Source organism: Felis catus, chromosome X (genome assembly GCF_018350175.1).
Source record: "Felis catus isolate Fca126 chromosome X, F.catus_Fca126_mat1.0, whole genome shotgun sequence".
In the NCBI taxonomy this organism is placed as follows: Eukaryota; Metazoa; Chordata; class Mammalia; order Carnivora; family Felidae; genus Felis; species Felis catus.
This window is the reverse complement of record NC_058386.1, coordinates 126,085,615-126,098,669: the sequence shown is the minus strand read 5'-3', so window position 1 is coordinate 126,098,669 and position 13,055 is coordinate 126,085,615. Positions and strand designations below refer to the sequence as shown.

The following is a 13,055-nucleotide window of genomic DNA, read 5'->3' as shown; positions in this document are numbered from 1 at the left end:
CTTCTAGGAGTATGATAGTTTCTTTCTTCCTTATTTTTTTTTCAGGTCTTCTTTTATGTTTTTCGGTAAAGTGTTACAGCTTTTAAATATAGGTTTTTGGCATTTCTTAAGTTCATTCCCAGCTGTTTTATAATTTTTGTAGCCAGAGTGAGTTGAATCTTTAATTACATTTTCCAGCTTTTTCAAAAATATTTGTTTTGAGTGAGTGAGAGAGAGAGAGAGAGCATGAGTCGGGGGGGGGGGGAGGAGAGAGGGAGAGGGAGAGAATTCCAAGCAGGCTCCGCACTGTCAGAGCAGAGCCTGATGTGGAGCTCGACCTCACGAACCTTGAGATCATGACATGAGCCAAAATCAAGAGTCGGATACTTAACCAACTGAGCCCCCTGGGCACCCCACATTTTCCAGATTTTCATTACTTGCTGAGGTCTTTCTCTACGAGGTCTAATGGCTCTTTCTCCTCACAGTGAAACACAAAGGATGGGGTTTAAAAGAGAATCAGAGGAGGATACATGTGTTTTATTTTACATGAATGATGTTGCACCATAGCTCCTGTTCCATTTCTTGCTTTTTTCCCACTTCACACCATTAAATATGTTTACGCTAAGTTTTTTAATAGATACCTTTGATCAGATTGAGGAAGCTGCCTTCTATTCAGAGCTGTCTAGGTTGTTGTTGTTTTTCTCGTAAGTAGTCGTTGTATTTTACACTTGTATTAAACACTTTTCCTGTATCTATTGAAATAATCATATAATTTGTTCCCCTTAAATCTCTTAAGGTTGATTTTCTAATTTTAAACCATCCTTGCATTCTTAGGATAAATCTCAACTTGGTTATATCATTATATTCCACTGGATTCTGTTTATTTGGCTAGAATTTTTACATGTACTTACACATCCTGTGGCACACTTTCATTGGCTCATTATAGTAGTTATATTAGTCTCATAAAATAAGTTTCGAGGTTTTTTCCTCGGTGTATGGTTGGAATTACCCATTCATTAACAATTTGGTAGAATTCATCTGTAAAGCTCTCTGAGCTCATTGTTTTTCTTTTTTTTCTTTTTTTTTTTGGCAGGGGGTAGATTTTTACAATATGGTATATAGTCAATTTCTTTGTGGTTATAGAGGGTCTATCCAGGTGTTATGTTTCTAGAGTCAGTTTTGGTAATCTGTGCTTTTCCAGGAATTTATTCATTTTGTTTATGCTTTCCAATTTTCCGACATACAGTTGTTCATAATATCCTTTTAAAAATGTATGTTTTATCTATTATCTGTTGTATAAGCTGTTGTATTTGTGGTTACGTCTCTTTTTCATTTCTAATATAATTTGACTTTTCTCTCTTTATAGCTAGACTGTTAAAGGGTTGGCTCTTTCCCCCAGCTTTTCAAAGAATCAGCTTCTGGTGTTCTCAATCCTATCATTTCTTTCTGTTTCATCGATTTCTACTCATCCTTATTTTTCTTCCTTCTATTTTCTCCAGGTTTACTCTGCTGTTTCTTTGATAGCTTCTTGAGTTGGATGCTGAACTTGTTGAGTTATTAACCTAAACACCTACTTAACATCTCCCCTTGCACATCTAATGGGCGCTCCAAGCTTAACACGGCCAAAACAGGACTCTTGGTCTATACCTCCAAAAATGTGTTTTTCCTACAGTTTTTCCCATCATAGTGAAAGGCACCGTTGCATTCAGTTGCTCAGTGAAAAATTCAGGAATCATCCCTGTTTCCTCTCTTTCTCTATACTCCACATCCAATCTTTTCTGCCCAATTTTAAAAATATAGCTTGACTCTCACAACTTTGCAGAACCTCCCCTGCCACCACCCTAGTTACTGCCATGATCACCTGTCCTAGACTGTTGTCAGGGCATCCTGACTGGGCTTTTCCTCCTAGTTTTGTCCCTCCATGGAAGTTCTCCACACCGCACGTACAACATAGATCTGATGATGTTAACTCTCACTTCAAAATCCTCCCAAGGCTTCTCATCTCAGAAGATCCCAGTTCCCATGGTGGCTCTAGCTGCCTCTCCAACTGTGCACCCTACCATTCTCTAGCCACATAAGCTTTCTCCCCAATATTCCAGGCATAGTATCTCCGCAGGGCCTTTCAACTTGCCAAATGGATATCTCTCCTCAGATATCCATATGGGGGAATAAAACGAGGGCAAAAGCCTACAGATATCTAGATAGCTCCTCCTTCACCCTTGTTTTATCTGTCTCAAAGCCCTTATCATTATGTAACATTATATTATATACTTATTTATTGTATTATATGTTTAGTATAAATCTTTGCCACAAGAATGTTAGTTTACAGTCTTGTTCAGTACCGTGAGTCCAGAACCTGGCATATAGCAGGTATTTAATAAATGAAGTGGGGAGGGGGGGAAGAAGCAGAACTAGAAGATTCCTTGTTAAGCACAGAACTAGTACAAGGGGCATTGGATGGATTGGATGGTGGCTGGAATCTGAGTAAGGTTGCCTTGAGAAATAGTCCTATCCTGAACACCCCATTAGATAAAACTTTTCTCATACTCTTAAATATTTTTTCTGACACAGAATTGCTGGATCTTAGCTCCCAAATCAGCTCCTCTAGGAAGTCTTCCCTCTCCCCTCCTGGCAGAGCTAAGTGCTGCTTCCTTTGTGCTCCCAATGCCCCTTCGCCACACCTCCAGCAAACCATCTGATAAAATGACAGGTCTCGGTGCAGTCCTGGCATGCACCGTCTTCTCCGACCAGAGTTTCAGGAAGGCCAGGGCTGTGATTTGTTATTTATTCCTTGATCCTATGAGAGGCAGGCTCAGATGAAAGAATGCAATGGGTAGGCCCCTGAAACGAAGGTCCCTCGAAGGTCCCTCGTCTGGAACAACGTCAGGCTCCAGGGCAGGCAACTTTGCTGCTTCTACTGAAGGTGACGATATTGAGAAAATGCGGGTGCGGTGAAACTCTTATGGCAGCGCAGTTTGTGCGTTTGTGTACAGAGGGTCAACGGCCCGGAAGGGCCACACAAAAAGACGTGCGAAGCCTAGGCCTTTACTTGCCCCAGCATCCGCAAGGGCCTATTAATCCTTAATATTCAAATTCCTCCCACTAAACCTGCCCCTCCGCGCCCAAGCCGCCTCTTTTCCCCAAATGACGGTCGATGGCAACCAATCGGGAGCTTGACACGGTTTCCACCCCCTTTTCCCTGGCCGGAATGGACACAAACCCCAGCCAATTGGTAGTGTCGTCGCCGAGGCCCCGCCCCACCCTGGCCGCCGCACCCAATGGCGGCCGGGCTCGCGGCGGCGCCGGGGGCGGGGCGCGGGCGCGCAGGTGCAGCAGCGCGCAGGCCGGCCGGGAGGGCGGGGCGCGACGTCGGCCGTGCGGGGTCCCGGCGTCGGCGGCGCGCGCGCTCCCTCCTCTCAGAGAGAGGGCTGTGGTAAAAGCCGTCCGGAAAATGGCCGCCGCCGCCGCTGCCGCGCCGAGCGGAGGAGGAGGAGGAGGCGAGGAGGAGAGACTGTGAGTGGGACCGCCGTGGCCGCGGGCGGGGACCCTTGCCGGGGGGCGGAGGGTAGGGGCGGGACGTGGCGCGGGAGGGGCCCGCGGGGTCGGGCGACACGGCTGGCGGATGGCGTCCCTCCTCTCTACCCTCCCCCTCCCGCCGCCACCGGTGACGGCTCCCCCCTCGGCCCGTCACCCGCACTCGCGGTGACCGTCCTCGGCGCGGTCTCCCAGGGCAGCCTTCGCCTGGCGCCCCCCTCCCTCCCGCCTCCGGCGCGCATCCCGGCCCCCGGGCCCGCGGGCGCCCCTGTCGCCGGGGTTTTGCCTGTCGGGGCTGCGCGCGCGTCGTGCCCTTCTCGGGGCTTCGGGCCCGCGGCGTCGTCGCGCGCCCGCCGCCCCAGCCTCTCCCTGGATCGCGCTCTCCCCTCTCCCTCCCTCGCGCGCCCCCTCTGCCGTTACTCGGCCCCCCCACCGGCGCGCGTGCGCAGTCCGCCTCCCGTCGGGAGAGTGCGCCACAAGGGCTCCTGCGCTCTCACCCCCATCTCCAGGCTTTGCCTCCCCCTCCTTCTCGCCCATTCCATGACTTTCTGCCCCCACTGCAAGCGAGTCGGTCCACCATCTCCTTTTCTTTCTAGCAGGAGCAAGTAGGTGGGAATTATTGTCCACCCACCAAAGGGACTAGACATTGTGTTCCTGGTCCCACAACTCATCATAAAGAGGCGGTTATAGTTCCCATCAGGAGCCGTAGGTAGGGGACTGCGTGTCAGGGAGCACCAGAGGCTCTTCGGTGGGAGTGCGCCCCCAGGGTCTTTGGGGGGTTCCGTGGCCTCAGAATATGAGCGCCCTCCCATCCTCCCCGCCCCCCTTCGCCGGAGATCTTCCAGTTACATAAGTGGAGTGGGACATAGTATGTAACCGGCTCCTATGGTCCTGGAGCGCGCCCTGCTCAAGATCATCATTACGATGGGGGCAAGTTCATCGCATCGCTGTGGTTCCTGTCAATTGCCCCTGAAAGTTTATTTCCTTTTTAGTTTGGTTATAACTGAATCACCCAGACTGAAACTCAGGTGACTTTTACGTGGTGTGGCATTGTTTCTGTGGGTTTTGCCCTTAAGACTTAATGTCATCGTAAAGAGTCTAAAAAAAATTGCTTTCACCGAGAAGACCGTTGATGACCTTGCTAAGTGGACCCGAGCCTGGGAAAGCTTGCTCTGGAATACCTACCTCTGTGGTGGTCGCCTGTGTCGTGAGTGTGTTCGTTGTGGATTGGTCACAGCAGAAATGGGCTCCACCACAAAAGTGATATTCCTGACTCATGGTCAGGCAGATGTGTGCTTTTGGTTCTTTTTCCAGGAACAGGAATGGACTCTGCAGAGCCATTCACACATTGTGTCTCTGTTGTGTGGGATCAGTACCCCAAATTGTGAGATGGTAGGCTCGAATTCAGGGGGGTGGTTGGTGATGGTGGAAGCAAATCTAGCAGCGCGTGATGCCGAGTGGCTTAGACTTTGGAAGACTCTCACAAGTTTCAGGTGTTTTGTTATACTAGAAAAATGAAGCTTATTGGTGCCATGGTAGTAAAATTGACTGTTGTTAACAGGCAGTTATTACTTGCGGAGAAATTTGGGGTTCGTGGCCAGAATTTTCATTTGGATCTCAGCGATTTCAGTTAACAAGATTAAGCTGACCTCTTGGGTATTTTGAAATATGCTGGATCCTTATGAAAACAAAAACGGTGTCTGGGTTTTTTTTTTTTTTTTTTTTTTTTTTTAGGTCTTTTAGGAATTTCCACCAAGGATTTAGGGAATAGGCTTATTTATGGGTTTTTTTTTTAGAACTTCTATTTCAAACTCCAGTCAAGAAGCCTAGGAAACACTTTTATTTTCTTACCCGGACACAGAAGAACCGTAAGGGGCACAGCCAATCTAGTAGAGTACAGTCGGTTAAATAAGTTGCCACAGACACCGATTTGTGGCATGTCAGCTTCATGGCCGAACACTGAGGGACATTCCTATCCACAGACACACAAAGATTCCAAGGTTTGTGCATCTGAGCCACTGATGTGACAGGATGAGGACTCTGCTTTGTTTTGCATCATTGGCAATGCGCTTGCCTCCTCGGGTGCCCCTCCAGTTAGCTGTCCGTCATACCCCCAGCCTTCTAAACAGCACAGGCTGCTTCCAGAGTATAGTTTCTTTGAAAAGTGCCTGGTGGCATCTGAACTCTGTATTCCGACAGCTTGACTCTATGGCTTTTTTGCTATTAGGGGCCTATCACACCGTCCTGTTTCTTGTTGTTACAAATGTGCCTGGGATGCTTGAAACCTAGAGTAGCAAGTCTTTATTTCACCTGATAGAGCATGATGTGCTCAAACCGTACTCCCCCTTTTGTGCTGTTTCCCTATTGGGAGGGTTAGAATACAATTTTGCATTCTTTTTTTTTTTTCAACGTTTATTTATTTTGGGGACAGAGAGAGACAGAGCATGAACGGGGGAGGGGCAGAGAGAGAGGGAGACACAGAATCGGAAACAGGCTCCAGGCTCCGAGCCATCAGCCCAGTGCCTGACGCGGGGCTCGAACTCACGGACCGCGAGATCGTGACCTGGCTGAAGTTGGACGCTTAACCGACTGCGCCACCCAGGCGCCCCAATTTTGCATTCTATATGCAGTCTCCAGTTAGAGTCATTGTTTCTTCTTTGCTCTGTTTCTATGTAGCCAAATCTAGATGGTGGGGAGGCACCCTGTGGAGTTTGGCTAGATAAGTCCAATATGATGTCACCCCCACTCCAATACTGCTTCTCCCATGTGGACATAGAATGAGAAGAGCAGAGGTAAAATTGTTAGTTCCTTACTCCAGTCCCGTTTCCACCGCTAATGTATCTGCCTGGGACTATTTGCATGATAAATGTGTGTCCTGGAACCTGTAATCTTTTCAAAAGGCAAATATCAGTGGACATCTTTTAATTGGTTAGGAGCAGTGTGTTCTAGGCTGCTTGAGTTATCGATGAGAATACCTACCTCTGTGGTGGTCACCAGGAGAGAATCACAGAAAATGTTTCACGTTTGTAGTAACTACAGTTGACTTTTGAATGATGCAGGGATTAGGGGCCCTGACCCGCACCCCCAATGCAGGTGACAATCCACGTATAACTTTTGACTCCCCCCAAATTTAACTACTAATAGCCTACTGTTGACCGGAAGTCTCACCATTAACATAAACAGTTGATTAATGTATTTTGTATGTTATGTGTGTTATATGCTGTATTCTTACGATATAGATAGTAAAGAAGACATTGTTAAGAAAATCATGGGGAGGAGAGAATACATTTACAGGACTGTACTGAAAAAAAATCTGCATATAAGTGGACCCGCATAGTTCAAACCTGAGTTATTCAGGGATCAACTGTAGTGTCTGTAGTGTTTTAAGTGCACGGGATTGGACGGGTGGGGGAAACACAGTCCTAGACTGGTGGTGAGTTCCAGGGAGCACAGCAGGACACCTGCTTGTTTTCACCACCCTCTGCTTTGGTGACGTGCGTGCAGACACAACCTGTTTTCTTCCGTAGAGCATTATTGCAGTTCCAACAGAAGGACCTTGTCCTCAATTTTTCTATACCAGCCTTCTCCAGTCAAATTGCCGTTGTCACCACTGTGCCTTTACCTTGTTTCCAGCAGGACAGATGTCTTCTTCCTTGGGCTCACTTACACAAAAGTTACGCTCTTATGCCTTTATCCGTTCTCTTCTGCCTTTCTCTTGCAAGGACCTTTTTCCTTTTGAAATCTTGATTCGCATGCCGTTACTAAGTACTTGGCTCTACCATGTTTGATGGTAGGTAATGGTGTTCGGGGGAACTGAATGGGAATTTGGCAGCAGGCAGGGTATCCCCACTCCCATAGCAAAAGAGGGGTGGTCATTCTCATGAATAAAGCCTTGGCCTTTATAATTTCTTCAAGGCACACTTATGTTGGGTCTGCTGGCATATGAAGGTGTCCTCACCGTGGCTGTTTTGCAGTTACTCCAGATGTCTGAACTTTCAGGAGCGAGCCTTAGGAAGGGTTCACTTGTCTTCCTTGCCTAGGAGCTGGGGGCACCATATATGTAGACCTACAAATTACTGCTTTATTGGGTGTTTGTCTACCTGCTTTCATTTGCTGGCTCTTTTTTTCCATGAAATCGTGAGTTAATCAAAGATCTTAAAAATTTCAGAGCTGGAAGGCACCTTAGTCCAGCTCCCTCAGTTTACAAGTAAAAAACAGATTGTGGCTGTGAGAAGTTGTGGCTTTGCCTGGGCCTCCCAGCCAGGGTACCAGTTTGATTTTTATGATATAGCTGAGTAGTACTGTTACCTTGACTTCTGGATTTCAAAGCATTCTATGACTTGACTATCTAAGGGAATTGTAAGGCCTCACTGCACCTCAACAGATAATTCTAGGTGGTATCCTGGTAGTTATAGACCAGTGGTAAAGACTTAGTTGGTGTTGCCCTTTCTCTGAGTTTAATTACATGAGTGATTGCTTGTGTGAATAGTCTCGAAGTCGTATGCTCTAGGCTTTTTTAGTCTAAAGATAAAAGTGCCGTTCTTGGGCCAGTAAGGGTACCAGAGATTAGCTAATGTGGGGCGGTTTAGGTTTTAACAAGGAAATGATGGTTATATTGATGAAAAAAATGTAATGACAAAAGTCTTTTGAACATGTTCAAAAGCAAAACAGAAACTATCGAATTAATAACTTAGTTTGTTGAACATCACGATTTACTGATCTGAGAGGCTTAACAGTGATCGCTCTGAAGCACACGTGCGTATTTTGGAGGAGGGCTTTGGATCTCCCAGGGCGCTTGGTTTCTGTTGGTTCTGCTTTCTCTCTCTCTCTCTCTCTCTCTCTCTCTCTCTCTCTCTCTCTTTCTCAGGGTTAAAGCTCCTTTAAGCGATGTTACAGCAGCTCATTTCAAATTCAGCTGCTTGAAAAAAAAAAGGGGACACTTTGCCTCTGGATTTTGCATGTTCTTTTTGGGATGACATTTTGATGTTGCATGTTCTGTTGAACATGTGTTCTCTCCCTGAGTATTTCTGCATGACATAGCGCAAGAAATACTTACCGGGGATCACCACTAACGGTCTGCTGTATAAAAGTGTCGAAATGTCCCTCAGAGGTGACAAGGCTTGTGATAGTGTTGATTTTAACACACACGAATCTTTATTTTAGTAATGTGTGTTATGTTCTAGTAGTCGGTTTATCCTTTGTTTCTAGTAGGTAAGCTGGGAAATAGTATAGTACTTTGTCTATATGTTTATCTTCAGAATGTCCCAAATAGCCCTGGGAAAAAGGTCGTGCAGCACAATGGGGGCTTTCAACTTACGATTTTCTTTGTTTTAGGCTCCATAAAAATACAGACTCACCAGTTCCTGCTTTGATGTGACATGTGACTCCCCAGAATACATCTTGCTTCTGTAGACCAGCTCCAACAGGATTCCATGGTAGCTGGAATGTTAGGGCTCAGGTAAGTAACCTTCCTTTTTTTTTTTTTAGTATATGTCCTGGTTTGGCCATCTGTTTTTAAAAAAAAAAAAAAGGAAAAAAAAAAAAACAAGATGTACTACTCTTGGACAGTATAAAAGTACCCCAAAGACTAAAGATATAACTGTGCCAAACTGTGCCATATAATAAAAAAAAGTCACTTCCCTGAGCCCTGAAAGGTCAGTTTGGGTAGGGTTACTTGGTAGCCACAGCGTGATCTGGGGGCGGGCGTCAGATTAGAGCCGGAACTGGTGATCTGCAACTTCAGTTCACCTTGAAGCAGGTCAGCTGAGCTGAGAGCCCTTTGACTGAGCTCTTCACCTGCCACTGCTGCTGTCGCCTAGCGGTCTTCAGCGTGGTGCTTTGTGTGCTTTGGTCTTGGGTAAATGACTTCCTGGTCAGTGTTAGTGCTCAGTGGGAAAACATGTTCAGTTATGGGGACTGATGAGTGGTCCCCTAGAAGGACGGCCTCCTGAAAGCTGTCCCAGAGCAGCAGAGCCCATGGCTAATAAGGTGTGCACGGGAACTGAAGAGAGCACCCAGACACGGGTCTGGCTCTTGAGACTCTAGAGCAGAATGAATGTCTTTTGAAAAGCTGAGGATCTAAGCCAGACAAGGTCTGACACTCAGGTGCTCTCTCAGCCACACTTTGGGCTACTTTGGTACCATCGTGTAGACTTTAATTTTGTAAAAATTAGTGGTTCCTTAATTTCTCAACTGTCAGGCTCAATATCTCCAGCTTTTTTAAAATCAGTGGTCACTCCCCGTTTGATGTTTTGACACCTGGATTTCAAACATTCCATGTGGTAAGGCAGAACATACTAATTGAATTTTTCCGTTCTTTTCCTTAAGAAAAAATGTGAGTTTACACATACGCTGCCATTATGATTCCAGCTGAGACCCCCCCCAGTAGCACTTTGTTGTGTCTCTCTGGTTGTTTCGGACGCCTCAGTCTAAAGCTTTATGGACCTCCGTGACACAGCCTGTTTGGGGACTATGTAAAGGGCTGGGATTTGGGTGGAGGAGAATAGAAGGTGTGAAGGAGTGAAGAGCCTGGCACTGCCTGCAAGTCCCAAATTTGGTTCCACTTCTGATCCTGTGACTCAGATTGTCATTTCTCCTTGATTGCTGCGGGGTGTACTCTGGGCCCTGCTGACAGGACGTTCTTTGTGCACCACGTATTTATGCTGGTGGGAGTTGTATGGCTGGCGCTTTGTGCATTGTCTCAGAAATTGCGTGGACTAAATGTCATATGGGCAGTGAATGGGTTTCTTCTGGTAGATGTTAGGCCTGGGGGATGGCTTATGTTTTTAATAGTCTTTTTCTCAGATTATGAATGGATTTTATAAAACAGGCAGTGGTCACTCTATCTAGTTCCTTCTAAGAAATGTAAAAAATATCTCTTAGTACTTATGAGTGGGAAAGACACAGCCACTTAAGCTGCAAGAAACTTTGAAAGGAATTCTCCAAGGATAGAACCTGTGTTTAGTAGATAAGTGTTTGATATCTTGTTATTTTCCTTCTTTTCCTTTTTTAAGAAATTATAAAAATAATGCATGCTTTTATGGAAAACAAACCATTTTAAAGCCTACCGTGTAAAAAGATGAAAGCTCCCTGTTAGTCTCCGTGCTCATTACCCAGAGTAACCACTATGAATGTAGATCCTTCTGAGTCTTCTCAGGCTCTACAAATATGCACTCTTTGTGTTTTTAACAAAATGAGGATAATATCATACATATTCCGCATCTATCCAAATCCATGTGATACGTTTCTTTCTGCCTCACTTCTGTTAAGTAGCAGTGTGATCTGGTGCTGACTTACTGTCCTGCATTGTCCTCCTGTTGGTTTTCCCACTGGTTTGCTATTAAACATACTACAGGATTGAACTTCCTTGTGTGCCACTCTTTTTGAAGAACGGCTACCTAGGCTTGGAATTGCTGATGGGTGCCACCACATTGCCTTCCAAAATGGCTGTCTCAGTTCTCATGACAGTCTGAGAAAGTACCGCTTCCTATACCCTCCCTGAATTGGATGCCCATCTTTTAAATTTGTGCTCCTTGGGTTATTACTGAGGCTGAACCTCAGTAATCATCAGCCATTTGTATTTGGTCTTTGTGAATTGCCTATTCATGTTCTGCGTTTATTCTTCCATCAGGATGTTTCTTTTTACGTTGATTTGTAAGAACTTGTATTAAGGATATTCTTTGTCGTCGTGCAGATGTTTTCCTACTTTGTCATATATCTTTTGATTCTCTGCTTGTCATGTTGCCGTATCCAATTTCTGTTATGATTTCTTCTTTTAATTTTGTACTTAGAACATCCTTTCCCACTTAAAGAACGTGTGAATATTCGTCTATATATTTTTTCTTCCTAAAAAAACGTGATGTACTGTATTGATATATACAAAAGAATCTTCTAGGTAAGTTGTCCTTTGTTTTTCATATGGTTATAAAAATGCCTGGTTTTGTATTGAGCATCGGGTAAGGATGGGATCGAGAGCCCACTTAGCCAGTCGTGTCATAGCCGCGTGGGGATTCAGTCAGTCATCTGGTCTTCACCTTTATCATATGTCGACTTCAAGTAAACAAGCATCTCTTACTTTTCTCTTTCCGAAGTTTTTCTTTGTGAGACTTGATGGCAAGCCTGTCAGCAGATAATCATTTATTCATTCACCCAACAAATATTCCAGGCAGGGGCAGCGTTGGGCCCTGCAAGTGCTGCCTTCTCCTTGACTTGGGGCAGGGCTCTAGAGGCTGCAGTGCCAGTGGCTGCGGCCGCAGCGCTCATTCCAGAAGACTCAAGAAAATAGTGGATCTTCACAAAGTAGGTTTTGGATCAACGAGGAGGAATCCAGAGGGTGTGTGCATGTGTGTGTGTTTAAAATTCTGACAAAGAAGTTAGAGCTTAGGGTAGACTGAAACATAAGCATGGTTTGTTTTCTGTCTCATGTAATTGCGGGCTGATTTTTGTCTTGAATTATGATGAGGGCTTTTTGCTGTTGAAACAGTTCTATATTCGGCTATCTCGGTTGTGATGGAATAAAAGTTGTGTACTGATAAAAATGGTAATTTTCTTCTATGATTTTGAAGCATTTCTGTAATAGCTGATAAAAATAAAGTCAGGCTTTTGGTGAATATATTCTTAGGGGAAAAAGTGTAATTTTTTGCAGCTTGCATCATTTAAATCTAATAAATAACCTTAAAACTGAAGTGGAATCCTGGTTTGGAATAAGAAGTATTTTTTTACTTAGAGAAGGGATATGAACAACTTATGATTAAGGAAAAAGCTTCTTGTATGAGGCTGCTTTTTTCATGAATTTTAAAAATAAGTATATGATACAGAATGAGAAAGGTTGTATAAAAGGTTATATGGTTAAAGAGCTCCTTGCCACCCTGTCCCCAGATATCCATTTCTCTCCCTGGAGGCAGCCATCGTTACCAGTTGTTTTTTTGTTAATCTCTGTGTGTATGCATGTATGTATGTGTGTGTGTGTGCAGTTTTTAAATTGTGGTAAAATATATGTAACAAGATTTACCATTTTAGCCATTTTTAAGTGGACACTTCTGTGACACGGAGTACGTTCTTGTGCAGCCATCCCCATTATGCATCTCCAGGATCCTTTTCATCTTGCAAAACCAAAACCATCTCCATTAAACTGTTATTCCCTATTCCCCCTTCCCCAGCCCCTGGCAGCTACCCTTCTCCTTTTTGTTTCTATGAAATTGATTATTCTAGGTACCTCATATTATATTATATTTTATAATCGTGTTTATATATTTTGTGGGCATATGCACACAAACAAGGGTGTGTGTGTGTGTGTGTGTGTGTGTGTTTGTTTGTTTGTGTGTGTTTACACAAACAGTGAAATGCCATGCACATTTCCAAAATTTGCTCTTTTTAGTGAATGTATCTTGGAGATTCGTATCAGTTTCTGTAGAGCTGTATCATTCTTTTTAAGGGTTGCTTTACTAGTATAGAAGAAATTCCTAGAGATGGGGCTTGCTTGGTCAAGGGGTATGTGCATTTTAAACTTGGAGAGATATTGCCAAGTCAAGGGTGACCTTTTA

At 44.8% G+C, this 13,055-nt stretch overlaps 1 protein-coding gene across 1 annotated transcript in view; it reads left to right on the top strand.

Annotated features, from left to right (window-relative positions):
• The first annotated feature begins 3,344 nt into the window (after positions 1 to 3,344).
• Positions 3,345 to 13,055, top strand: part of MECP2 (methyl-CpG binding protein 2) — a 68,306-nt gene continuing 58,595 nt past the window's right edge. The window contains 1 exon segment of the mRNA XM_023249363.2: positions 3,345 to 3,492. Coding sequence (XP_023105131.2) covers positions 3,431 to 3,492 — 62 coding nt within the window. The 5' untranslated portion in view covers positions 3,345 to 3,430.